At 42.9% G+C, this 24,283-nt stretch overlaps 1 protein-coding gene across 1 annotated transcript in view; it reads left to right on the top strand.

Annotated features, from left to right (window-relative positions):
- Positions 1-20,699, top strand: part of LOC119183193 (uncharacterized) — a 100,213-nt gene extending 79,514 nt beyond the window's left edge. Inside the window, exons 19-28 of the mRNA XM_075887872.1 lie at positions 597-716; positions 2,854-2,942; positions 5,700-5,845; positions 7,752-7,867; positions 11,084-11,174; positions 12,202-12,359; positions 14,763-14,851; positions 15,910-16,047; positions 18,613-18,775; positions 20,403-20,699. Of these exons, the coding sequence (XP_075743987.1) occupies positions 597-716; positions 2,854-2,942; positions 5,700-5,845; positions 7,752-7,867; positions 11,084-11,174; positions 12,202-12,359; positions 14,763-14,851; positions 15,910-16,047; positions 18,613-18,775; positions 20,403-20,489 (1,197 nt within the window). The 3' untranslated portion in view covers positions 20,490-20,699. The remainder of the gene's footprint in view (positions 1-596; positions 717-2,853; positions 2,943-5,699; positions 5,846-7,751; positions 7,868-11,083; positions 11,175-12,201; positions 12,360-14,762; positions 14,852-15,909; positions 16,048-18,612; positions 18,776-20,402) is intronic.
- Positions 20,700-24,283: the final 3,584 nt, after the last annotated feature.

The raw sequence follows: 24,283 nt of genomic DNA, 5'->3' as shown, positions 1-24,283 counted from the left end.
TAATGGCTCAACGCCTTGTAGGCCAGTAAAATGCGCGGACGCCAATATAGTTTCTTGAGGTCGACCAGACGAAGTGAGTGCTCATAAGCGTGTAATGGACAGGCATACATGTACCCACACGGTAATATGCTACCTCTCCTCTCTTTCTTCTCATTTAATCCGCTCATCCGTTCCCCGAGTGCAGGGTAGAAAACCGGATACGCGTCTGGTTGACCTGTCTGCCTTTCATTTCTTTCCTTCATCCTGCTCCTCCTCCTTCCCTATCACCTTTTGATCTGGGTGTTATTTGTGTTCAAAGTACTACTACTACTACTACTACTACTACTAGTACTACTACTACTACTACTACTAATAATAATAATAATAGTAACAATAATAATAATAGCTTTAGATTCCTAAGTACATGTGGCGATAACCTTCTTTTTGTTTGAATTGTCAACTTTGTTTGCCTTCCTTATCCTTTTATAAAAAATCTATACAGACTACTTTAAACACGAAAAAAACCTCAAATATTGTCCCAGCATGTCTACAACTACAAAAAAAAAACCGAGATGCATCTCTTCACGATTGTCTGACCATCTTTACTCCCTGTACAGTTATCTCAGTCCTTGGGGACTGAAGTATGGAAGAAGTCCATCATGAACCTGTCAGGAGAGGAATGGAAGAGAGCACGAACAATCTTTACGCCGGCGCTCACGGCAACCAGACTTAAGACGGTAAGCACAAAAGAAGAAAATATCTTGCGAAGGAAATTATTACAGAAGCATTTTTCATTGCGTATTCCTGCGAGACATTAGAACCTTTAATGTATTTACTATTTATCTGTTACGTTACAAACGCTAATCCTTAATCATGTCTCGAAGTATTGCATTTAATTCCCAAAGTAGCTTTCCGTGTAACACCTACAGACAGGCAAAAACTTATTGTTTAGTAATTTCTCCTTAACACTATATATTGGTAAACTTACACGTTTCACACCTTCTTACACAACAGGCCCAACGTATCATGTATTTCTTCTTAATGTAATGGGGCCCACCTTGGCCACCTAGTGTTGCACCTCAAAAATACGCGAATCCACCCCATGTTAAAGAAATGAGCGCTCGTCTCACAGAAATTCTCTTCTTAAGGCTGGCGTCAGCGTCGTTGGATGTGAACCAGAACCTGTGTTGTCCATGTGTGAAACGAGATCGATGCAAATTAAAAATTAATCTCATAGTTCAAGGGTGAATTGAATCCAGCACTTCAGCGTGGCAAGATTTCGTTTTGACACCTGCTTCAGCCAGAGTTATACCCGTGCCCAGAATCGCTTTGAAAGAAAATTGGCCCCGAATCTGCATGTTACGCTGCATATGTCGTCTAAAGACGATAGTCTTGCGTCTCTAGACAATAAACAAAACGTTTATTTGATGTTCTGCGTAAGAAAATGGGTGAATTGTATTCTGGAGGCGCTGCGTTAGTGCCTCGAGCGTGTAGCGGAGACGAACGAGCGCATCGAGGCGTGTTAGACACGAGCACCATCTGGCAGTTCGAAATCGAAAGAAGTCGTGCGCGCCCGCGGAGAAAGATGCGCGCCAGTTTCGGAGGTGATAAGGCGTAGAACGCAGAGCGACGGGCAGGTACCACCAACGTGTCATCTTAGCAAAGCGTTGGAGCACTTACCTTTTTGAGCATCGCGTTGCACTGTCAGTGCAGCGTGATAAGCCCTACGGTCCTTAGAATTACTTGTGTGTGCCCTCTCTAGTATAAATGCACACATACAAAACATCGACGTATTGTTATGGTGCCTCAGATATGTGCAATAATTGCCTTTTAATTCACAATCGCACAAGTATGAACACTCAACCTTGAGCAATATTGGTGTGCGCTGCGAATGCGGTTGGCTGTTTGGTGCGGTTTGAGGTATTGGTAAGAACAGACAAACAGAAAAATGTACAGAAGAGAAGGACAGACAGACCAAAATTTTTGTGTTGAATGTCTCCACGAAAGACTATCGTCTTAAAAAAAACAAAACAAAATATAAAAGCTATAGAAATGTTCATAGTACAACGAGTGCAATTATGACGTGTAATGCTGCGTGGCACGCAGAAGCGTATATAGAACCACACCAGGCGTCAAACGATCTGAAATGTGTGGCTGGCTTAAAGGCCCACTAGTAAAAACGCCCACTAATATTATTCAGTATCGTTCTTAGTGACAGCATAAACGACGTGTGCAGCTGCGCAGGTGGGCGTGTTGGCTCACTGCCGCCTGTAGCGAGTACATTGCCAACTCGAAAGAAGGAGAATGATGTCGTTGTGGGTACTTCGTAACTGCACCTGTATGGGATTTTCTACGCCAAACAAAACAAATTGAATGTTAGGGTTATCTAATTGCAGCTTATCTTTCAGGCTTGTTATATATTTTTTGCCTTCATTACGAACGAGTTATTTCGGAAACCGTCTATTTCTAAACATATCTAGAGTATATAAACGATTTTATACCTAAAACAAGGTGCCGCACATTTCATGGTGGCTCCTCTCTTGCAGTAGGCATTCTAAGATAGTTTGAAAAGGTCAGTTCAAAACCACAAAGACGTTCCTTTTCTCACTGCATGGTTTTGGTATCTACCGAGATGAAAAGTTATGCTAGCGATTGAGTAAGTGAAGGCGAAGCTCGAGTGCCGTCTAAGTTTTTTTTCACTCTGACGTCAGTGAGTGCTACAGCTTTCCTAAAGACGGCAAGACATCGCGAACATGACGCTTTTTCATGGCTTATATAATCACGCTCTGAGCTTTTTTTCTAATGCGAAATGGCACGCCTTGCTTATTTAGAAGGAGGTTTCGCTTATCAAGATTTTTTTTTTTTAAATTTCAGATCTTGGTGAAGGTAAAAACTGTCGCAGCAAAGATGACGTCACGAGTCAAGGAAGCGGCGGCAAAGGATGAGCTCGTGGACTTCAGCGGGTGAGTTAATGCTGGCCCTGAAGTTTATTGTTAATTTGGTTGGTGCCTTCCACCAAGGTGGGTTTATTCCTCGGTTTTCTAAACTTGTCGTTCTTAGGGCGCATTGAAAATCTTTTGCAACTTGCATTTAGTGGCAAACGTAGCACGTTTTACCCGTTTTGTACGTGCAATGAAATGGCTAAATGACAAATTTTGATGTTATTTAAGGCACTAGTATTTTGAATGCATGGTCAGTTTTTAGCCTCGTTGGTTTCCTTCATTTGAAAGACACGGTGTATATGTGTGTCCACCGTTTTTGTGACGTTGGTATTTTTGTTTATTCTTTACCTGAACCTCCGAAATATATTATGTATGGCCTAATATGAAGTATACTTGTATTTAGTATCGCCTGTAAAGAAATATTACGTTTCTAGGGTAAAAACGCTTGTGCAATAGTTTGGAAAAAAAGCAGTTTTTCTTATTTCGTGGACAGCTGCCCAATGCGTAAAAAGCATTGAGCTACTTTTTAGATAAAGTATATTCTTTGTTTGATGAGAAACTAAGCTCCGATTCGCTTTTATCTCAGTAAAAACGGTACTAATTTTTTTGGTTAGATAACAATGCCGAATGCTTAAGGTCCTTAAAATGCTTACGAATGCTTAAGGCTTACGTGACTGAAAAGGCTGACAACAGCGTCTGATCTCTAGGCATCCATGTTGTTGTACGGGCCACGTGGACTTCATTCCGTTTCTAGATGCTCTCCCGTAGTTGAGTTCCAAGTACTCGAAATTGTTGACCATTTCTTCAAAAAACACCTGCAAATATTTAAAAAATTGGCTACTAATTGCGTCTGAACAGAAGGTAAATGTAGCGAAAAAGTAACCATGCTGCCAACCTCAAACTTTCGTAGAGAAACAAGGTCCTAGAGAGTCCAATTTGGCATGAAGTTATCAAACTTATAACCCTTCAATCACAAGGGACCCGTTTGCCCATCAATGTTTTACACGACAAGTGCATGCCCCTCCTGAAAAAAACACATATAATAGTAGATGAAGATATGAATTGAAAAAAAAAATCAAATAGGAGTGTACTCCTACTCAAAACGCGCCATTTCCCTATGTGCTTCGAGACTCCTTACCGTGACACGGAGGAATTTCTACACTATATATACCACATCACCGGCGACTGCTAAAAGCAAGCAGATGCCGCAACTTACATGCACAAAAGTGATACCATCATACACATTGAAGCAGTAGGAAGTGCGACAGTCCGGTGCTGCAACACCGGGTTCAGCGTGTCTCATTTGGGCAGTAGTCCCCGTCGTAGGACCCATCATTCAACAAGTCAGATGAGGCGCTCTTAAGAACGACAAATATACATTCACATCATTAAGAACTGAGATGTCGATAGAAAGTGATCAAATAAGTAATAGTTCGTTGGAGAACTGTAGAACTGAAAATATACAAAAGGTGTGCCACATATATAGTGTCACGTTGCCAACCCTGGGTTCATTGTCCGAATCTTCGGCCAATGCGGTGCTCGATGGTCTTGGTGCTCCAACCACAAAGGCGGGCAAGGACACCACACAATGCACGTGGAGATCGAACGGTCTAAACTATTCCTAGATATGGTCACGAACGCACCGCACCAACGCTTCGCACACGACACACAGACTTCGCGTGCGTCCGAAGATACTAGCTAACTAGGGTGTCGAAGATCTCTCTCTCAAAGTAGGGGGATGTTCAAGAAGAACAGCTCCCGGTACATGTACTGCACTTGCCTGTCTGCGTTCGGGTAGAACAATGTAGCGGCCTGACAGGTTTATTGCCAAACATGCCACCCCATGTAGTCACTGCTATGGAGACAGGCAGGATGAAGAATGGTCGACTAACCCCTCGTCGTTTGCTAGAAGTTGGTCGCTAACAACTGCAAGTTTCCGGGACTTCGTTCTTATCGAAAGGTGCAGCTGCAACCGGTTTAGTTTTAGCTGCCACCGCAAACAGCGAATACCATGGTGGCTTCGAAAATGGCACCGTCACCTCATTGTTCGCCCGGAAAGCCTTTGTACCTTGGATAGAGCCGACGTCACAATGGCCTTTTCTAATCTCTTTTTTTTTTAACGCCGAGCTGGTCCTAGGTCGCCCTTTTTTACACTTGACGGAGAGGAACTTAGCCCGTCTCAACTGCCCACTATTACTTAGGGTGCGCCTAGAACTTTTTTTTTTCAAGTTCACAGCCGCCGAAAGAATTTCAATGCCGATGACGATCATAACACTGATTTTTACCTACCTGTTCTGTCTCGCGCGTTTTCTTTACGCCGAAATGGTCCAAGGTCGCCCTTTTTTACCCTTGACGGAGAGGAACTCAGCCCATGAAAGCTGCACACTTTTACTTAAGGTGCGCCTAGAACTTTTCTTTCGGGTTCACAGCCGCCGAAAGAATTTCAATGCTGATGACGATCATAACAGTGATTCTTACCTGGCTGACAAGCGGCTTGGGCTGGTTGAAACCTGTGTATAAGTCTTTTTTCATAACGACAGCTTATACTTCAATAAAAATTTTCCGTTTCGTTCTAATGATTGGCGTACATGAATCACAACGCATAGCACGTACGCGGTTAATTTCCTAAATAGTCTCTGTAGGAAATGTCACATTCTGCACTACGGAATATACTTCCGAATCTGAGAAAACAGCTTGTGAAACGATCGAGAGAAACATCTCGACGATTATGCGTTCCATTGAACACATACAATAAAAGCGGGATAATATTCTTTGCAGGCTCGCCACCAACACGGCACTCGACATCACAGCTGCCTTGAACTACAGCATCGATATTGACAGCGAGAATGACACGAGCCACCCAATCATCAAATCTTTGGAATCTATTTATATGAGCACGGGTGGCTGGAGAGTGGTGATGTTGTGTGAGTGTTGCATATTTTCTTGCACAAGGAGATGAGTGATTCATTTGAATGATTTTGTCAATTAAATTATCAATTTCTTAATGTCATTGCAGCCAATACAAGTGAAGCTTATTTTCAAATATTTTCACATTCAGATTAAGTAAAAAGTACTCGGCTCACAAAACGAGAATTTCTTGGTTGTTCATCCATAGAACTAATGTGGAATTGAGTGGCACTATATAATGCTTCGTTCACTCGCTCTTGAACTGGCATGTGGAAAGTGGTACGCTCATCGTCACAACTTGGGCTCGAAGGTCCGGCTGCTTCTTCCGTCGGAAATAACTAGAGCTTAGGACGCTCCAAAGCTGTCTGTGGCTTGTGGTGGCCTTGACGAATGCGTATATTCATTTAGAATAGCAATCACCAACAGCGCGACATGCAATAACTGCAGCTGCGAGGAGGCAATTGCCCGTCGTCTCGGCAAATGTCCGTACTTCGGGTGCACCACGAGAAAAACTTTAAAATGTGTTAGATAGATTTAACAATCATCAGTTTTAGAAGAAAGGTTCTGATAACAGTGGCTGAGATAGTCCCCACCAAAGAAGGTTGTGAGAGTGTTGTTCTGTTTCTTGCGAACAATTGTTTGGAAAGAGAGACTTCAAGCAGTGTTGTTTAACGCATTATCTTTCTTTGCGTTTTCTTTTTCTGCTCACTTTTTGTATAGCACCGATTTTCTATCATCTCTTATTGCCTCACCCCCATACCTTGCCCAGCTAGGGTGGCGAGCTGGTCTTAGAAATAGCTAACCTGACCGTTACTCCGCGTTTATTTCCCTCGTCAACCGACCGTTTTTCTTCCTCCTCCTTCATTGCGCCATTTTTGTTCACAAAGAGAAGAATGAGCATCATCTTACTGTGCCGAAGACATATCACCATGTAGATTCATGTAACATCTTGTTTCTTCATAGCTTTCGTACTGCTTACGCAATACTTAGGGTGTTATGCAGAAACACGTGAAAGCCATCATTTTACCAACAAGAATCAGTTCACACCTCGAAAAAGACAGGCTACTCACGATATGAAACCATAGTTTTTCAGCGGTTGCCAACCTATACAATACACAACAAAGATTCTATTATGATGATGGCTGTGGAAAGCTTCCGTCTTATGCGAATTGTTCAGCGAAAGTCCTTAACTGGCATTTCGTAGCCACCCAAATAACTTGAAAATGCGGCTTTCATGAAATGTTGCTTGTGTATCTTAAGCCTCTTCTACTTAGTCCTCCTGCGTGTATTATGTTTCCATTGTGTCTTACGAACATGTCCAAGCAGTCACACTATATAGTTGTGTACAGTGATCTGTACAAAGAAAAAGTCCAGCAAATGTTTTCGCATTCGAGGTGCCCATTAGCTGGATGCGAAGGGAGTGCTAAGAACGCCAAACACCCGAAGCTTTTCAAGTTAAAGTGGGCAAATCTAAAGCGTAAAAGAGAACTCAGAAAAAGCTTTCTTTAGGGTTTAGAGAGAAGTAGGCATTTCTTTTATAGCAGCTGAAACCATTTCCTGCTTGCGTGATCAAGTGTCTCTTTGTATTCGCTTATATAGATAATGCAGATTTCTGCCCCACCATTCTGGCCGTATGGATAATTGAGTAAAAGGGGACTGGTTCAACTCTGGCCGCGCCGGTCGCATTTCGACGGAGATAAAATGCCGGAAACCCGCTTGCCGTGATGTATTCTCAAGTAGGAACAACCAGAGAAAAGGACCATAGATGATCGAAGTTCACGCAGTTCATCACTACAGCGTACCTCATAACGATATTGTGGTTTCGGCACGTAAAACTCCGGAAATAGTTATAGTTATGAAACGTGCTGGATGATCCATGAAAAACAACGAGAATTATTGCAACTTACTTCCGCTTTGTTACAGTTCTCATGCCATCACTGAGCAAGATTGTGAGGCCTGACTATCCTCCAAAGGCATCCACCGATTTATTCAAGGCGTTTGTTTCACTCTTGATGGAAGAACGCAAGTCCAAGAGCCAGGTAAAGTGACGAACTATATTGCTGGAGGTACTTAAGTGTCGTGAACATGAGCACGTCTTTTAAAAGGATGCTCCCATTTCGCCATGTCTATGCTGAGAGCTTGGCTGTGGTTGTTGCTTCAGTCTTATAAGACGAGGGACATAATAATGCAAAGGCGACGTAACCTTGCGCTGCAGTTCGTCACCTTTGAACATGACCGACAGCGTTTAAGGGGCGAAGCACCTTATAATCTCAGCGTGTCGGTGAACATCACCTGTTATCTGCTGTCGTAATGTTCGATTTGCTTGAGCGCGAAAGTAGGACCACCTTCTCTCGCCACCGCCTCAGCGTTCGCCGCGCGGCGAGAGAGAGCGAACGGGGCGCGTTGAATATCGAAACGCTACTTCCACCCGCAAGAGACAACGCGCTGCACAGCCATTCACTGGTCACAACGTATCTACACGCACTAGATTTCGACCTGCATTGTATTTGCCAGTGGGAGATTACTCTTGTGCGTAGTTGAGCAATACCGATTCGCAGAATGCGCGTTAACTAAAGGCGAACTGCACCTTTCACCCCTCCCCAGGTTTCATGTTAGCGGAGCTGAAAGGCTGTTTCTTACATCCTTCGTGCGTCTAAAGTTTTGTTACTCGCACTCTACTCGCCCGGCGGTGCCCCGCCGTGGTGGTCCAGTGGCTAAGGTACTCGGCTGCTGACCCGCAGGTCGCGGGTTCGATTCCCGGTTGCGGCGGCTGCATTTCCGATGGAGGCGGAAATGTAGGCCCGTGTACTCAGATTTGGGTGCACGTTAAAGAACCCCAGGTGGTCAAAATTTTCGGAGCCCTCCACTACGGCGTCTCTCATAATCATATGGTGGTTTTGGGACGTTAAACCCCACAAATCAATCAACTCGCCCGGCGGGCAGAGTCGGCGTGGCGGACGTCCTCAGTGGGTGCGGCTGATAAGCGACAGCGTTTGATAAGCTTGACGTTGCATGATTCATTTTAACTATGAAGCTACTTGTTAGCCTAGTTATCTTCATCATGAAAAAGAAAGATTATAAGGCCGCACAAGGTATTAAAAGTTAGCACAGCTTACCATGAGATGGTTTCGATTTTGTTTTCAATTCGCGTGAAAATTTTATTCTCAAATGTTTCAGACGTTGCGGAGCGTGGGCAGCTGCAGCCATGAGAGTCATGCTGTGACATCTCTCTCTCTCTCTTTCCTACGCCATTGTAGCTTGAAATGAGTGTATCCTCTAATAGCGCGTAGTATTGACGTGAATGTCAAAACAGATTATCCTCGTGTTCTTTGTGTAAATTATTGTTACTATCAGCTTCAGAAGTCATTGTTCTATTGCATAAGTAGCTGTTTGTTTCTGATGAACCAACCACTAATAAAATGCGGGCCAAGTAGCAGACCTACTTTTTGTGTAAAAAACAGAGATCTGTTCGGAATTACACAGAAAAATAAATGGCGCTCCAGGAATATCAAACGGCATTGTTGGTGGCACCCTCGCATTTGTAATATTCTAGCATGTCTGGGGCAGTGATGAAGTGCAACTGACTTGCAACTAGAGTGCCCTATTCTAGGTCACTCTACTTGTAACAGTCCATCCATTATGGCCAATCGTTCTCTGATATAACATCATGTAAATGCGATAAAATGCGATTATCGTTTTTCACGTGCTAATAAGCATGGCCGCTTAGGAAAGAGCTTTGCTCTGTTGTAGAAATAAAGTTAATGTACTACGTACCGATTGAAGTGCTCTAAATTAGCAGCACGAGATCAAGGTTCACGTTTGTCTTTTTAAGCGTATTTTATAAGCCCTTTGTGTAAGAGATGAAATATTTACTGAAAATAACAACGTTTCAAAGACGGTTGAACCGGTGGTTGAACCAGAGGTTTCATGAAGATCATACAGTGATTACAAATCTCAGGATGAAACAACCAGTTCGAGACGTCTGTGTCATTATCCAGCCACTTTAAAATCGTCTTGTTCCTCTAGGAAGTTTAACGAGAATACTAAGAACGTTCTTTTCAGTACACTATGCTTGCACCCAATTGGAACACTCATTATCTATTATGTTACATGGGCTGAGTTTAATAAACCGTTATCACTTTCACTTGGGTCGATGAGCGTGCGTGTGTGGTGACAATACACCCTTCTGCATTGCAACATCAATGTAGCGGTGACGGCAACGCAAAACAGAGAAGTATGAAGGATGCCTTTCCTGTGTACTTCTCTGTACCTTCTGTTGCGGTCACGGCTGCATTGCATATACAGAATGAATGTGGACGAATTCACTCCGTTTTATATTCTATTGCAGGTCTTTGAAACTTTGTTAATACAAAACCTTTCAAAGCTTTCTATTAAAACAATATATAAAAAACTTCACCAAGTATATCAACGCCGTTTTCGCGTATTTTGTATTCATATACGCACCACGCTCGACATTTTCAAAGTGGCACAATATAATTGGTTAGTTGGTTGGTCACAAACATTTATTAGAGGCCTGCAATGCTCATGAATGTCACGATAGGGACCGTCAGGCCAAGCATGTGGGCAGTAGGCGTTAAGAAACTCCCGTAAAGTAAATACCGTATGCTGTTGGGCTAATCAGTTTGTATGCCATTCAGGCTTATCGCAAATACAGTAACTTAGTGCACATTATACCACATGTTGAAGTAGCGCACTTATTACAGGAACACAACACTCGATACTCTCTCAAATATATTTCTAGTAGCGACTGTCGTGTCCAGATATTGTACCCATTGTCCCTGTAAAAGCGCGCTACTACACTACAGGGTATAATGATTAGTCACCAACTAGCCCAGCCCTCAACTTCATTGCCCTTAGTGTTCGATGCACTCAAGCTTATTTCACACAGCTTTTACATAGCACGAATCATGTGCGCTGTGGTCATCAGATTATCCTGCATGTGTAATTGTTAGACGTGCTAAGGGTGAAATAGCAGGGTACAATTAATTTATTTTGCATAGTATCAAGTGCGTTCAAAAGAAAACAAATTTTTTTCCTTGTACATTTGAGATAACAGAAAGTACGATTTACGCTTTTTTTACAAAGCCGAGATATGGGCTGTGAACGTTTTACTTTACCATTTTACTGGCAAGCCCGGATGAATTCCGGGCAATGACATCTGATTATACAGTAAAAATAGAAATGAATTTACTGGTTAATTAGCAGGGCTATATTTTTTGCCTGCTTATATGCAGGAACAAGACGACTTTCTCCAAATTTTCATGAACGCTGATTACAACTGGGAGGAGAGTGCACAAGAGAAACCCGAGAATGCTCAAGGAAGAAGTAAGTGTCGCTGGTTTCTCGCAATTTAAGAGAATAGAAACATATCAGTGAGAGCTATTTATTTGTACAGGGGCATGACTTTACAGTGAATCACTGAGTACAAGTATTGCTGTGGGAGTGGTAGTCTTTAGGTGAGCATTATGTTTAGGTGAGTATTCTTTGTGTGAATATTCCTTGCAGAAAAAATATCAGGCTTTGTGCCTGAGAATAGAAACAGAAGAGAGGTTTCGGAAAGGGCAGTTTCCTATCTACCTTTTCTTAGTAGCCAACCAAGTGTTTTTCCGTTAGATATGTTGTTTTTCAAAGTGTTTCTCCGTTTAACGCAAGCAGCGCTACCCATCATGTAGCGTCACATCCCGATCACTCGATCACTGCCTGAACTAAGGCGGACCGATGGCTCCCGTTGAAGAGTGCGCATTTGCACTGGCATTGAAATAAATGAAGTAGGCATTGCTCTTATACTTAGTTACAAGGCGTGGTCCCCCGTTCACAAGCTTATCTCGTGAGACAGCCAATTTGTATACGTCTTGTGCTTTCACTGCAAACTTTGCGTTGTAGAGACAGAGCACACAAAGATCAGTTTGCTTGCTGCCGCGGCTACGTTCCCGAAAAAAGTCAGCTGCCAGCTTGAACGGCCAAGTTGGGGCAGTTGGTTGCGCATAGTTGACACTTGCAGCGTGCTTCACCAACGGCTAAGTTAGGGCAGTTGGTGGCGCATAGTCGACACTTGCAGCGTGCTTCTCAAACACAAAAAGTAAAAAAAAATGTGTCACTTGTTCACACTCGTACTTTGTATACCTGTGCGTTCGTTTCGTGCGTCCTTTGCATTTGAGCAGCGTTGCTAGTGCCGCGCTGTAAATGTTGTTAGTTCACACTCCTACTGTGTGCGTTCTTCTCATGCATCGTTTGTGCCTGACCAGCACGCTGCAGGTTTTGAGTTGCATGCTATTCTTCGCATCACAATCCAATTAGTAGCTACCGCAATCATTGCCTTAACCCTGCTATGAAACTGACTTAATTTTTTCAGAAATGACACTCGATGAGATAACTGCACAGTTGCTGGTGTTCTTCGTGGCTGGCGTTGAGACGGTATCAACAGCTCTCAGCACCACCGCTTACTACCTGGCCCTCAATCCCGAATGCCAAGACAGGGTCATTTTTGAAGTGGACAAGGCAGCGTCAGAAGTATGCGGCCAATATATGCTGCACACTATTTGATTTTAACAAATATTTTTTAACAAACAAAACATTCGATCTCTAGCCTAAGCTAAGACTGCGAGGAGCGATAGATGAATGCACTGAGTTATCTCAAGCATGCCTTGAATGCGACATTGAATAAGTATGTATTTTTCAATCCGCATAGATTAGTGACCTGTAGTGGTAGCTTTGGAAGATATGACATAATTTTCACATTATGTGCATTGACACCTTTGGGGATCACGATTATTGAGTGCTAATGCAACGACACTAAAAACAACTTCAACACTCTGTCGACGCTCCCCATTCCCTCCCCCTACTCTCTTTTATGTTTTACGAGGACAGACTTCCATTGCTATGTGTAATCATCTAAAACAGATTCTGAACAACACCCGCACATGAGTCTGGTCCCTCATTCTAGAAACAATTGAGAACACGACATTGTAAGTAGTGAATGCCGGGGTGTTTCGGCGGAACTGTGCGCAATACTAATCACTCAATCTGCTTGCCAGTGATAGAATGCACTATCGGAAATACCACTTGTCCATTCATTACCATATAGGACTTTACGCACGAGTTTACTACATTGACACAGTACAGCTCTATCACATCTACCAGCATTGCTGTTCTTCAGAGCTCCAACATGCATCTGACACTCGATCACATCATGAGGTAAAGCAATGGCTCTACGCGGCTTGCAGATCAATTTTGATTTGATTATTTGATTGGTATGTAGGGTTTAACGTCCCAAAACCACCATATTATTATGAGAAACGCCGTAGTAAAGGTCTCCGGAAATTTCGACCACCTGGGGTTCTTTTGCGTGCACCCAAAGTTGAGCACACGGCGGCCAGTAGATCGGTGGACATTTCAAGAATGATTATGCTGGGTGTCCCAACTATCAAGAAGCATAATTTTAAAAAAGTAAAAACGGCGTTACTCGAAGCAAATCTAGGGCATATTGCATAGTGCACTAAGCAGCACAAATTCTTTGCTAATGACAATTAATTATACAAGACTATATTTGCAACAAAAAACACTCACTGAAATATCTGAACCTCAATGAGACAGGTGGGCGTATGTTGAAACGATATCTCTCTTTGCTACTTTCAACAACGTACTAAGTGCGTGCTCATTTTTTTCTATGCGGATAAAAAAAGTCCGTGAAATAGGAAAAATAACACGCCACTAGGCTGCTGCGCGCATCTGTAAGCAGCACGCCCAACAAGCTCACTTTGAGATGGCCAGCGATCAATAAGAGCAATGGAGCAAGAAAAAATACAAATCGCATTATCTACCACTTCCCGTCCGAAGAAACGCACCACTGTGATCTTATGGTACCTTCGACAGGTAGTTTTTGAGCCATCATCTTTATCTCCTGCTTTATCGGCTCGGTAACGCGAAGTAAGCGTGAAACACGACGTAAGCGTGAAGAAGCACGCTTTCGCAAAAATGAAGTAGGCTAGATAATGTTTTCGCGAAGGCGAAGTATGCCAAGCCAAGCGATCGCCTCTAAGGCGAAGTCAGAGCGTAGCTCGCTCGCCTTCTGCAATGAGGCGTGCTGGTGGTAACGTGACTTTCTCAACGACCTCTATAGTGTAAGTCGCTTTTTCGCTAAAAATCTCGTTCGCTTGGGTCATGTAATGTCGTTCGCTTAATAACGCTATATATTCCAGAAGTGTGTTTTTTCTGGCTAGTTGGTCCAAGACTCAGTAGAAGGTAAATGTAGCATAAATGAGAGGTAACACAAGTGAAGGAACACACTAGACGAGCGCTTGCCTTCTCTGTTACTTCGCTTGTGTTTTCTCCTACGCACAGCTTTTACCATTCAGAAAAACTCAGTAGTAAGTTGGAGCCAGAAGTGTTGAGGTCTCTAAGCGGGGCAGTGTGCTTGTGTGTCATAAACACCCTACAACACGAGGAATGAAAATATTTGTAAATGCTTTACTACCATTGCACATTTTTTTAACAAGTGCTCAGCGGCCTCATACATTAGAAGAGATACAAAGCCACCATGCTCATGCGGACATCTGTAAAGTAGAAAACAGTCAACCTTTTCACATAACAGCCTTCTAGTTCATTCTTTTCTATCTCTCTGTGTGTCTCAAGAGTGCATTTATTTTCACACGCGGGTATTGTTTCGCATGCTGAGAAGTCACGTTCTAATAACGTTTCACACTCGTGGCAATTTCTCCAAAAGTAACAGTCAAAAGAATATTGTAACACGTCTTTTCAGCACGTGTATTCCTATGAACGTTCTTATGAGGGTGCGGAAATGCTACTGGCAAGGGAAGTCGAAATTATTGCTCACTCTCCCTTAACCCGTACCGTATAATTATGTGAAGAAGCAAACAAAATAGTTAACTGCTAATATGCATACCTTTGTTTCAGGGAGAGATCACGTACGATAACCTGCAGGAGATGCCTTACCTCGAAGCCTGCTTCAAAGAGGCGTTGAGACTTTGTACTCCCGACTCAATGTAGGCATCAAAGCATGTACTATTTCTGTCGTAACTTCGTATAATTAGTTTGCACTGCAATATAGTGGTGTAACATTAAATGTACAGTACATAGCTGTGGCAATGTCCCACATATGTGATTTCGGTATAGAACAAATGCTAGGGTACGGCGTACTAGGGTTTAGGAGTATCTTAAAGAAGCTCGGGTGCTGATAACTTTAGGGACCTGCTTTGCAGCGTGTTTTGTATTCTTATCCTCGATTGGGCAAATAATATCAGAGGAATTTATTATTATTATTATTATTATTATTATTATTATTATTATTATTATTATTATTATTATTATTATTATTATTATTATGACAAACGGCCCACTCAGTGATGTGCGAAAAATGTAAAAGCTCCTTCAACACTGAAATGATGTTAATGAGAAATACACTTTTTCAGAAGGTCATTGTTACAAGAAATCGGGAAAGAACTAAAGGGAATAAAAAAAGTAATACAAGCATAACCATGACAATTATGTTCCTGCTCCGAGAAGCCATTTTACAAACAGCAAAGTTATTCGTGACAGCCCATTGAAGACAATTATTCACAAAGAGACCTTAGGCTACATTTGTATTCAAGCCAATGTATTTGCAAATTCTCAGGCTGCCATCAACACGGGGCAAGCCGTCCGTTCAACGACAAAGAGCAAGAACTAACATAAAGCTTTGCAAATTCGGACCCTATGAAATATCAAGCCCTTGCATTTCAGCATGGGTGTGTATCTCGTAAAGGTAGTGCACGCTCGGGCATTGCAGAGCTTATGTCTCACTTGGTGTGGGTATTTCTCACAACACTGGGAAGACCAATTTGAAATATTAATTTTCGTATCCATCATCTGGCGCCATCTTCCTTTATGTGATAATGTCACTGCGTTTTTTAAGCACTGAGTAATGTGGTCACACCGTATAATAAAACAACTAAGTGACGTGATCGTGAACACTTAGTTTTCTAGATCAAGGCGTTCTGAAAACATGTCAACGATGCTTGTATTGCTAAAGTACACAATTTTCTGTATGACCCTTTCACCGCAGCCTCGTGCGCCTCTGCACGGAAGAAACCACAGTGGCTGGAATTAATTTCAAGCCGGGAATGTCCGTAGACATTCCCGTGGCAGGAATCCACCACGATCCGGAAAATTTTCCTGAACCGGAGAGGTTCAACCCAGACAGGTACGGTACCCTGTTGTTATGTAAATAAAAAGCCTGCGAGATATACTGCTTTTGTTTTCACAGTCTCATTGACCGCATGCATGCTGTTATCACTTGGACCGAGTTTAATGCATAAAAGTATTCAATATGCAATGAAGGTGCTTTCACTTGATTGAGATAAAATGTGTGACCTTGTAGCCATTTGATTTTCATATCCTCCACCTGTAAAATAACCATCGCATTCAAACGCCATCATTTCGCTGCCAGTCAGTCAATATACTGTTAAACTACTGTCACGTGTTACAAATGGTCACTTGCAATCAAATTACACATTTCAAAAGTTTTCGAATCAGAATAACGAAATGTTTTCAGAGAGAGTTGTACAGTGAATATTCGATCATTCGGATTTTATGAAAGCGGAAAACATGTCCGTATTAACAGAATGCCGTATGATGGAAAGTACCGAGAAAAAAATAAGGGGTCTATTCTGTATATGCATTCTCATTTTCTTGGTGAATGCGTGAACCCAGTTCATACTTTGCATAAGAACACTGTAAAAGGCGCTATTTTTCTTATTCCCGACTTAGCTCATAACGAGACAATGCTTGAAGTCCCCCGTGTATTAAGTCAAGACGTGCCCTGGACTAGCTTCCTATTACATAAAGCCACCACCTACGCCACAAGGTGCACGTGATGATAATTTTTCTGCCGGAAAACTTGGCGGCTAGTGATCGTTCGTCCATCACAATGTATACAAGTGATTTCTGAGTCGCTAACCCTCGTGCGGACGCTTCAATCTTCGTCATCATCTACAGCTTCCGCCATGTTAAAGTTTTGTGACATTCCGTGTGCATTGCCCTAAGCCAAACGGAAGCTGCTGGGTCTCGCTTGCACTGTGAACGAAACCGTGGTCGATAAAGACACAATCGTAGCGTCTCCTGTTCATAAAGTGCGCGTGAGATCTGCGTGCAAAGTCGTAATGGAACTACCGAGCCTCGCATCTGCTGCTGACTAAACCTGGCTCGCCAATGCATGGTCATGGACTGCAACTCTGGGGTTTTGAAGGCGTTTGGTGAAAACGAAACAATCGCTCGTAGGCCACTGTCACTATCGGCGTGGTTGCAGGTAGCGTCCACGCCGTTCACGTGCACAAAAAAAAGAAAAAAAAACAAGAAGCAAGATTGCCACCGGAGCTGTACCCTAGGTTGCCAACATAAGTTTGTGGTAAAATTGTGGATGGCGATCACGCCTTCCTTAAGGCCCGCAGCCGTTTCAGTTGTTTACGAATGTCGCTTTTCGTCATTTGCGGTGCTTCGTGCGTGACGCACTCTGATGGTAGGCTGAATTAAACAAGGTTCGGCCAAAAATGACAGCATTAACGAGAGCCTGATGCCAATAAACAATGCACGTGCTTGCTGGGACCAGAGAAAACGTTCGCATTATACGATTAAGAATTAACGGCGGTAGCAGTATCGATCTGAACAGAACACGATAGTTATCACCATGAAGTTTTGAACAAGCACCAAGTTCAACTAAGAAGTAAGTGGACGAACATTCACATGCCCAGAGTACTGAAATGTAAATGTTCTTTAACAAGAGAGCTTTCACTACATAAATATTCACAAATGTGCAATGTTCATACGCTACAAGTGACTTTCCACTGCATTATTTGCCAAAAAAACATAAATATTCATGCAGCCGACATTTCTCATTCGCAAAGCAGGTACAACATTGGTGGACATTAAAGCGGCACTGAAACACTTTTTCAAGTAACTATGGAATGCATTCACTAAACGAGCTTATTGATTCATGAATTCAATGCCGCAAAAATTTTAAGACTTCGTCCAGTAAGAGCGGATTTACAAAGATTTGTCGCACGCATCAGTCGCATTCGCCACTGTCTGGTTTTAAAGAAAGCGCTGGAAACTAAGTGGGAGGACGGGGTGAAAGGGGGGGGGGGGAGTCACGCACGCCTCATGACCTTGAGAATCTTTTTTCATTTTTCTTCTTCGAACAGATGGCTTTTTCAGTGTGATAGCACGCGCCCTCCCGCGGCCTCCCGCGGTGATCCTTGTAACGACTGAGAGCACCATGTTCAAATCAGCCAATGCCTGATAGATGGCATTCTACGAGCGATTTTTGAGTTTCCTCCGTCATTTGTCGAGATAATGTATTGTGAATTGCAAGCCGTGCGCTCTGCGCTATAATATTTGGCTCGCATGTTCTATGAAGCCTCTACTCCCGATCGGTATTGTTTTGTGACCATGCTCAAAAAGTGTTTCAGGACGCCTTTGAATACAAACATAGCCAATTATGCAGACGCAAAAGGTACATAATCTCAATTCAATGAACTTTTAACAAAGAGTGCTTGATAATAATGACAATGCCAGCAATATATAATGTTCTCTTGATCTTGTATTGTTGTGGTACATTTGACTTCGATTTGTTGTTATTGCGCGTTTTTCTCTCCTAGGAGAATATCTCGATGTCGATGGTATTACGTTTGGTGTATTTTTATGCTTGCATAATACTAATCTCCAGTGTAGGTGCAACTGCTCATGTAGTATGTTTAACTCTTGGCAACAGGTTCAAGCCAGAAAACAAGGACTCCATAAAGCCATTCACTTACATGCCTTTCGGTGCCGGACCTCGCAACTGCGTCGGCATGCGCCTCGGCATGGTCCAAGCGAAGACAACTCTCGCCTGCCTGCTTCAGCACGTTAGGCTCGAAACGTGCCCTGAGACAATGGTAAGAGTTAAAATGCTCCTTTGTTTCAGTCAAATACACATCGCAAAGTTAGGTTTATTATCAGGTTATAATAATTGTTTTTTTTCAAGCTAGCCCACAGGCGTGCCCTTTACGATTTGGTGCCTTAATGTGCGTTTCCCTGTATTAATATATACTTTTGAACTCAAACTGTGAATTATTCAATTTGTAGTCTTCAAACACTCTTTATTATCCTGCTGGATGTGTTACCAAAGAACCATTAAATTTTTGGAGGAAATATATGAATCAAAAGCTGCTATGCGATTAGCGATAACTTACAGATATATGAATGGAAGTACAATATCGGATTGGTATTTTGTAGATGAGCCTTTTCTGGTTGCTAATGTCTTTTAAAAATTATTGCAAAGACAACTGTAAAACCACATGGGACACAGAAAAGAAACAACACGACGTGGTCCGTGTTGTCTCTTCTTTTGTCCTTTGTTTTGCGGTTACCTTTGCTAATCATGAATCACAAACCGGCCTACGCGCACATTTTTTACCGAATACTTTATCATACTTTTTGTGATTGACCAGCGGTAAGAACGACCGCCTGGCCACGTTACTAATAGAATCTGCCAGTAGTGAGTGGTGGATAGGAAAAAATGTAGTTATTTCGTTCTATTGTAGTATAAGACTAGCATATAATGAATCTTCACGCGGGGCTACAAGACACGGGCACTGGCTTCAAAACGAGCGCTATAATAATGCGATCGTTCTTCAAGTAGCGTAGCAGCAACGACTTTCGCCAGGCACTCATTTCACAAATTTTCTCAGTGGATCAATGGGCCTTGACGATGGTATAACCCTGTTTTGAATGTGAGTTGATTAAAGCTAGAAAGATGTCCTAAAATTCATGAAATCTACAGCTTATTCATGAAAAAACAATTGCATGTAGTAGTTATTTCCGCATAATCCGTGGGCCCTTATTTCTTCTTGTGCTCACACGAGCTACCATCTTCATGCAGTTCTTGAACACGAAATTGGGTGAAACAAATTGACGCCATGCCGTTCTGTTGCTCTTAGACTTACAGACGTCAAATAAAAGCACTCATCAGAGCAACAGCCCTAATCATATGAACACAATTTCTTACTTCATTATGAAGATACCAATTACCATGTAGCAGTAGAACGTAACATAAAAGCGCAAAAAATTTGGGCGTCAACTTCTTTTTATGATAGGAACTTGGTGGAATATTGAATAAATCCACGAATAAAAACTGACTAGCACATTAGGAATAAACTGGCCCATTCATTTTATGAAAACTATTTGCTATCATTAGTAAAGAACAATTTCTTCAATGAATAGCTCGCAATGCGTCCCCTTTCCACCCCTGAATTCCCCTTTGGAATGTTGTCAACGTAACATTGGCACTCATTCCTATCGGTTCTTGCTGTGTATTCTCAGTAAGCGTATTTCTTACTCATAAGCTTTCATACACAGAATATTAGTTCAGCTTGATGCAGCATTATAGATAACGCTTTTCTTCTGATGTATAGCATACTTAGGACGAAACTTAGTCATGTCCTTTTTGTGTGGCAAAAAAAAAAAAACGTGTTAAAACACCTCTCGAGTCGTCTAATTCTTGCCGTTAATCTCGGTCAACAGATACCACTCAAGCTGAAGCCTGGACAAATACTGCCTTTCTTCGATGGCCCGTTGTTTCTACGGGCTGTGCCTCGTCAGCGCTCGTGAAGCAGTGCTTCATAAGAGTCCAGGAGACGTGGTTCGTGTGAGGAGCGTGATTTGCGCACAAAATAGGACTTGTTGCTGGACAACTTGGTCAAGATTGCTCCTGAGTGTTTCGAACGCCGTGAAAAACGGCCTGTGCGCACAAAACACCGGGGATGCAAGCACCGCTACCCACTGCCTCATAAAATGTGTCTCTCAGAGGAACCAGAAAGATAACGTGCTACTGTTCAGAGTGACGGCATCGTTACATATTTCTTTTGTTTTGCAGTAACAAAAATATTAAAATGGTAAAATAAAAATGTATTTTTCTAAAATGCACGCAGGCCGGCGTGTTCAGACCGCAATAGCGCGTCCCTCCCTCCGGTTCTAAAACACACACAATATATATATATATATATATATATATATATATATATATATATATATATATATATATATATATATATATATATATATATATATATATATATATATATATATAGATTGGTGGTGGTAGTGGTTAGAAGATGAGAAAAGGCACCTAATTTTTGCAACCTGGTCGGGAGCACGGCGCAGTGCCTATATAGATTGTGAAGATAGAGCGCAGCAATGGAACTTTGGATCTCGCGCTCGCTCAACCCGAAAAGACGAGGGCTGATAAAGAACAGCCGGCCAAGTTAAGTGCTGCATCTGAGTCTCGTTCTTCGATAGATAGATAGATAGATAGATAGATAGATAGATAGATAGATAGATAGATAGATAGATAGATAGATAGATAGATAGATAGATAGATAGATAAATTCCGTCAGTCACGTTTATAGTACACCCTGAGGAAACGCCCCTGAAGCTTATCGTATGTAGTGCAAGAGTGAGTTGCTAGCCGATAGATCCTTTTTACTTGGGTAACACGAAGAAACTGTGTGGTTATTTACATATGTGCGAAACATGATGGCTTGAAGTGGCATTTTATAAAACACGATGAAACACAGATAGAGTTCAAGTCACTTGGGTAAGATCTAGTCAATATTGTAGACGTCGTGGCGGTCTTGCATTCTCAGCGACCTTGTGGGTGCTGGCATAGGACCACTAGATGGACCTGCGGTAATGGGGTCATTACTCAGCGGTGTGCCTTTGATGTGCCGCGAAGCTATCGAGGTTCTGGGTCTTACGTTGCTCTCGTTGCAAACGAAGTCGTGTTGGAAGGCTTCTCGAGTTGGTAGGGAGCACTTGCCATTGCGCTGGAGGCAGCGCCCTTCCTGCGTGATTACGTGTTACGACCTAGGATAAGTTGGGGGCTTCAAAATCATTGCTTTGGTGGCCCATGAGCTGCACTAGACTCGCATACCGTTGACTTCATGGAGTGGCTTTAATTACTGTGTGGACGACCGAGCCTGACGATGCTGAATTCTCAGTAGAAAGGGCCACACTGGTAATCGGGTAGCCGCGTCTGTAGCCCAAGACCCCAAGGGATCTCTGTAGTTGCCAGTCTGACATCCAAGAGAGATGTCCTGTAGGCCTAAAGAGCCGACCAGAAATCCTGGTCAGCTTCGGTAACATGCTTAAGAAGTCTCTTCATCACCTGTACCCTCTCTTCGTCTTCGAATGGCCCAAGTAGACCCTACGCTCAGGGGTGTAGCCAGGAAGTGGCACAGTGGGCACGTGCCCCCCCTCCCGTCAGATTTTTTTTCGCCGTGGCATATAGGGCGAAAAATCGCTATTTTAGGAGGGTTACACTTCTGAAATCGAGGTGAGGCTCCCCCCTCCCCCCACCAAAAATATTTCTGGATACGCGCCTGCCTACGCAGCAACTCTGGACTTGAGGTAATGTGCTTGAATTTGCGAATACACGCAAATAGAGTGAATTCACGCACTGAAAATTGAGGACCATTGCGGGAGGGCACCTTCATAGTTATGTCAGACGTGCAAAGATAGCACTATTAGCACTGGTGATGGTCCTTGAAATAATGTCTCGGATTTATTAGACTTCCAGGAAGTCTCATAATGCATCGCAGACACCCCGGTAGGACTCCTCGCCATAACAAAAGATGTCTATGCCTACGCAATATCAGGGTTGGTGAGGCGCAGAACGCATCGTAAGTGCTTACTTCGGCTGGCTGTACACGTATTTTTTACAGCGAAAGTTGTTATGAGGTCACAACGTGGTTCACGTGCAGTTGTCCGCTGCCGCCACAGCTGGTGTCCGTAACCATCATCGCACGAAATAACAAATAACATTCAGTAAGCAAAACATCAAGGATGCAATAGAATTTGAACCCGGATCCCCTGCGGGCCAGCCCCGTAATATACCACTGAACTTGCAAAGTGGCCTCCGGCAGGCCTGATGTCACAAAGGAATCGCGTTAATGTGATCAATAAAGCGTTTTAAAACAGCAAAGAAACAATCAGGTGTCAGCTAATGCGAATTGCGCAAAAATTACGTCGTCGAATGATCCAACGATTTACAATAGTCCAATCTTGTTCACATATCAACTGTGGCACATACCTTCTGTAAGGGATTGTGGGGATTACAAAAAACGTCTGCCATAATTCTTCATTGTTGTCAAGCACAGCACAAAAAAGATTTCAAAAATTTATTGCAAGTGGGCAGCAGGTACCACGCTTTTCCGAAGTATTACGAAGGATGGCGTAGTAACTGCTTGCCCACTACACAATGATTAGTGGCGTAGTGGGTACCCTGACACTGTGCGTGATAGTTACCTTAGGAGTAATTGGCTTTACTCTGTTCGATGTATATATCAGATGCGACCTTACCTATATCGAGCACCGAGTAGTACCTGACGATGATAACCAGTATGCCTGCTTGACAGTTAAACGTAGAGACCTCAATTTCACGCTTGTAGGCGCATATATATCACCTTCAAACTGTTTTGAACCTGAAACACTACGTGCACTGTTAACAGCCACGCCTGGACCATGGATCATCACCGGAGATTTCAACGCTCACTACCCACTATGGGGAAGTCAGAAGACAGACAGTCGCGGAAGGCAAGTATTCTCCTTTGCTCTGGAGCAGCAGCTGCTTTGTGTAAACGACGGAAGCCCAACGTTTCTACGGGGAACGACATACAGCAGCTGCCTTGACTTGCCATTTGTGTCACGAAGCCTAAATGAAAAGTTCAAGTGGTTCGCAGACTATGAAACTCATGGAAGCGACCACATACCAACTTATTTGAAGATCAAGGGCCTGGAAAAATCACCTAACTACGACACTTCGACTCGCATCGACTGGACAAAGTTGAGGTCACTGACGGAAAAAAGGTGTCAAGAAAATAAAACGCCCCCTCTTCACACCCTCGAGGATATAATTAGAAGTGCTACTCAAGAAGCGACCTATCATATTCAACATACTTCCGAATATTGTCAACATCAAGCGGAATTGGAACGGCTCAGAGCGATCCGTCGTCGCGCAGAAAGAAGATATAGGCGCTCTAATACCCCTGTCACACAGGCACTTAAATGTCTTTTAAGTAAGCGGTCTTTTTCCGAAAAGGAGTTCCTGACAGCAGACACCCGGCACAGAGCGAACTCTTTTTCAGAAGCGGTCTTTTTCGTAAGCGGAGTTCGTCGATCTCTTTTACGGCTCCGAATGAGTAGCCTCGAAACCAGTTGGTGCCAGCAATTTTCGAGTGGTGGGAAAAAAAGAGCAAATGCTTATTTTTCTGTCACCAAAACTCTTTGTAAAAACAAATTTCATAGCCTGCAGAAGGTGTAATGAACTCTTTTAATGGTTATTTCCTTTTCAACTTTCGTAAGCAGTTACAACGCGTCGGCAATATCACTAGGTGACGCTCGGTCTC

This window comes from Rhipicephalus microplus, chromosome 3 (genome assembly GCF_043290135.1).
Source record: "Rhipicephalus microplus isolate Deutch F79 chromosome 3, USDA_Rmic, whole genome shotgun sequence".
Taxonomy (NCBI): Eukaryota; Metazoa; Arthropoda; class Arachnida; order Ixodida; family Ixodidae; genus Rhipicephalus; species Rhipicephalus microplus.
Note: the sequence above shows the minus strand (reverse complement) of the source record. Positions and strands in the feature narration are given on the sequence as shown.